We start from the raw sequence: 2,500 nt of genomic DNA on the forward strand, positions 1-2,500 counted from the left end.
GGCTCAGATACACATACGCGTTTTTGTAAAAACGCGACGCTAGGAAATGCATTGATTCCTATGGTACGGGGCGCTTTGCGTGAAAGCGCGCCGTACCATAGGAATCAATGTATTTCCTAGCGTCGCGTTTTTACAAAAACGCGTATGTGTATCTGAGCCCTGATGCTGCTTTCTTTTAACTCCCTTGTCACATTTTGATTTCCTGGAATAATCTGAGTAGCATAAGAACAATGAAAAGTGGTAGACTATTAAAATAAAACTCAAAAGAACAATGAAAAGTGGTAGACTATTCAAATAAAACTCATAAGAACAATGGAAAGTGGTAGACTATGCAAAAAAATTAAACGCGGTTTTCTGAAGCCTTGGCGATTTGCATAATTCAGTGTCCGATGTGATACATTTGTCACAAACTCCAAACCATATGCAGTGTGTGTGTGTGTGTGTGTGTGTGTGTGTGTGTGTGTTTGTGTGTGTGTGTGTGCGTGTGTGCGTGGCCCGATCATATATCATTATACAACATACAACAACAACAATCAGTCAACAACTAGCCAGATGTATCACTGACACCCCCCCCCGCAGCCCTTCTGCGCACCTGGGCAGGTAAATGTTCTACTGGAACATCGCTACTGGCGAGTACAGAGTCTCTCTCTGTCGTGTTTTGAAATCACCTCTTCAAGGGCGTGTCTGCCACACACCTTCATGTGCGTCGGCGCGAGCTGAGCTAAATGTCATTCTTCTGCGCAATCTTTGCGCATGGTCACTTCAGGTGACTGCAGGGCAGTCAGACAGGTGCAGCAGAATAGCGCGCGCGCGCCAGCCAGCCAGACTCTCCGCCAGAACGGGACCATGCGGAGACTCTCTGCGCACCTGCACAGTTCGGAGCTTGTGGCTCGCTTCCAGAGAGCGTGTGGTCTATACCCCGCCGCCACGGCCGAGGAGATCTCCGTCCACAATCACCGTCACGACGATCACTCAAGTCAGAACCGAAATGCCGGTGTTGTTCACAGACAAGGGTTAGGTAAGGAAGACGCCGTGCAGCTGAACGGGGGCACGAGAGAACAGGACAACAACTCAAACTACACGTGCTCTGTCAGTGGAAGCAAGGAAAACGTGAGTTGTGTGTTTTCATGGATGAAGTCACCTTTACCTGATTAACTTTAATTTGAGTTGTGTTGTTGGCCATTTCCACGCACTCGGTGTGGTGTCGGATACTCTTCCGACAGGCTTTTCTCGTTTCTCGAGTTGCCGTCAGGGCTGAGAGGTTTGTGTCGCAGCCTTTCTGCGTATCGGACAGACCGGTTGCCCATCAACGGTGTGTGTGTGTGTGTGTGTGTGTGTGTGTGTGTGTTGTGAAAAATAAGATTCAAATCTGTCTGTGCTCTGGATGTCCGGCGTGCATCAGGTGATCATCTGCTGTGAACAGAACTTCACTGGGGCAGGTGATCACGGTGTGTGTGTGTGTGTGTCCGTGCCAAGTGTAAGTGTCCAGTATAAAAGGGTGTGTGTGTGTGTCTCCAGTGTAAGTGTCCAGTATAAAGGGTGTGTGTGTGTGTGTGTGTGTGTGTGTGTCTTCAGTGTATGTGTCCAGTATAAGGGGTGTGTGTGTGTGTCTCCAGTGTAAGTGTCCAGTATAAGGGCTGTGTGATGATCTCTCATCTCTCAATCAGGTTATTGATTAGCATGAAATGTGTGTGTGTTTGTGTGTGTCAGTTTGTGGTCAGGAACCGGTGTCTCTACTTCCTCTTCCTGGTGTCGGCGGCTCTGGGAAATGAAGTCTTCTACATCACCTTCCTGCCCTGCCTACACTGGAACCTGGACCCCTTCCTCTGCAGACGGCTGGTCAACATGTGGGCAGTGAGTTACACTCTCTCTCTCTCTCTCTCTCTCTCTCTCTCTCTCTCTCTCTCTCTCTACCTCTCTCTCTCTCTCCCCCTCTCTCTCTCTCTCTCTCTCTCTCTCTACCTCTCTCTCTCGCTCCCCCTCTCTTCCTCTGCAGACGCCTGGTCAACATGTGGGCAGTGAGTTACATGCTTCGTCTCTCTCTCTCTACCTCTCTCTCTCTCTCCCCCTCTCTCTCTCTCTCTCTCTCTCTCTCTACCTCTCTCTCTCGCTCCCCCTCTCTTCCTCTGCAGACGCCTGGTCAACATGTGGGCAGTGAGTTACATGCTTCGTCTCTCCCTCTCCATCTCTCTCTCTCTCTCTCTCTCTATCTGTGTCTCTCTCTCTCTCTCTCTCTCTAATCATCTCTCTCCTCTCCATCTCTCTCCTCTCCTCAATCTTTGTTTAAACACCCTTACCCCCTCTCACTCAGAGACACACACACCTTTTCTTACTCACACACACACACACACACACACACACACACACACACACATACACACACAGCGTTATTGTTCCACTCGAGAACTAAGTGACTTTAAGTGCACGACTTTATCTCTCATTGCCATGGAAACATAAACATTCTCTCATTACTTGCTCACCCACACCACCACTAGTATAA

The 2,500-nt window shown here is 49.0% G+C and overlaps 1 protein-coding gene across 1 annotated transcript in view; it reads left to right on the forward strand.

Annotated features, from left to right (window-relative positions):
- Positions 1-846: 846 nt before the first annotated feature.
- sgpp2 (sphingosine-1-phosphate phosphatase 2) overlaps positions 847-2,500 on the forward strand; it is a gene marked incomplete at both ends in the record, with an annotated part of 5,435 nt that continues 3,781 nt past the window's right edge. Inside the window, 2 exons of the mRNA XM_080844330.1 lie at positions 847-1,110; positions 1,711-1,854. Of these exons, the coding sequence (XP_080700456.1) occupies positions 847-1,110; positions 1,711-1,854 (408 nt within the window). The remainder of the gene's footprint in view (positions 1,111-1,710; positions 1,855-2,500) is intronic.

This window comes from Sprattus sprattus (genome assembly GCF_963457725.1).
Source record: "Sprattus sprattus genome assembly, chromosome: 9".
Lineage (NCBI taxonomy): Eukaryota > Metazoa > Chordata > Actinopteri > Clupeiformes > Clupeidae > Sprattus > Sprattus sprattus.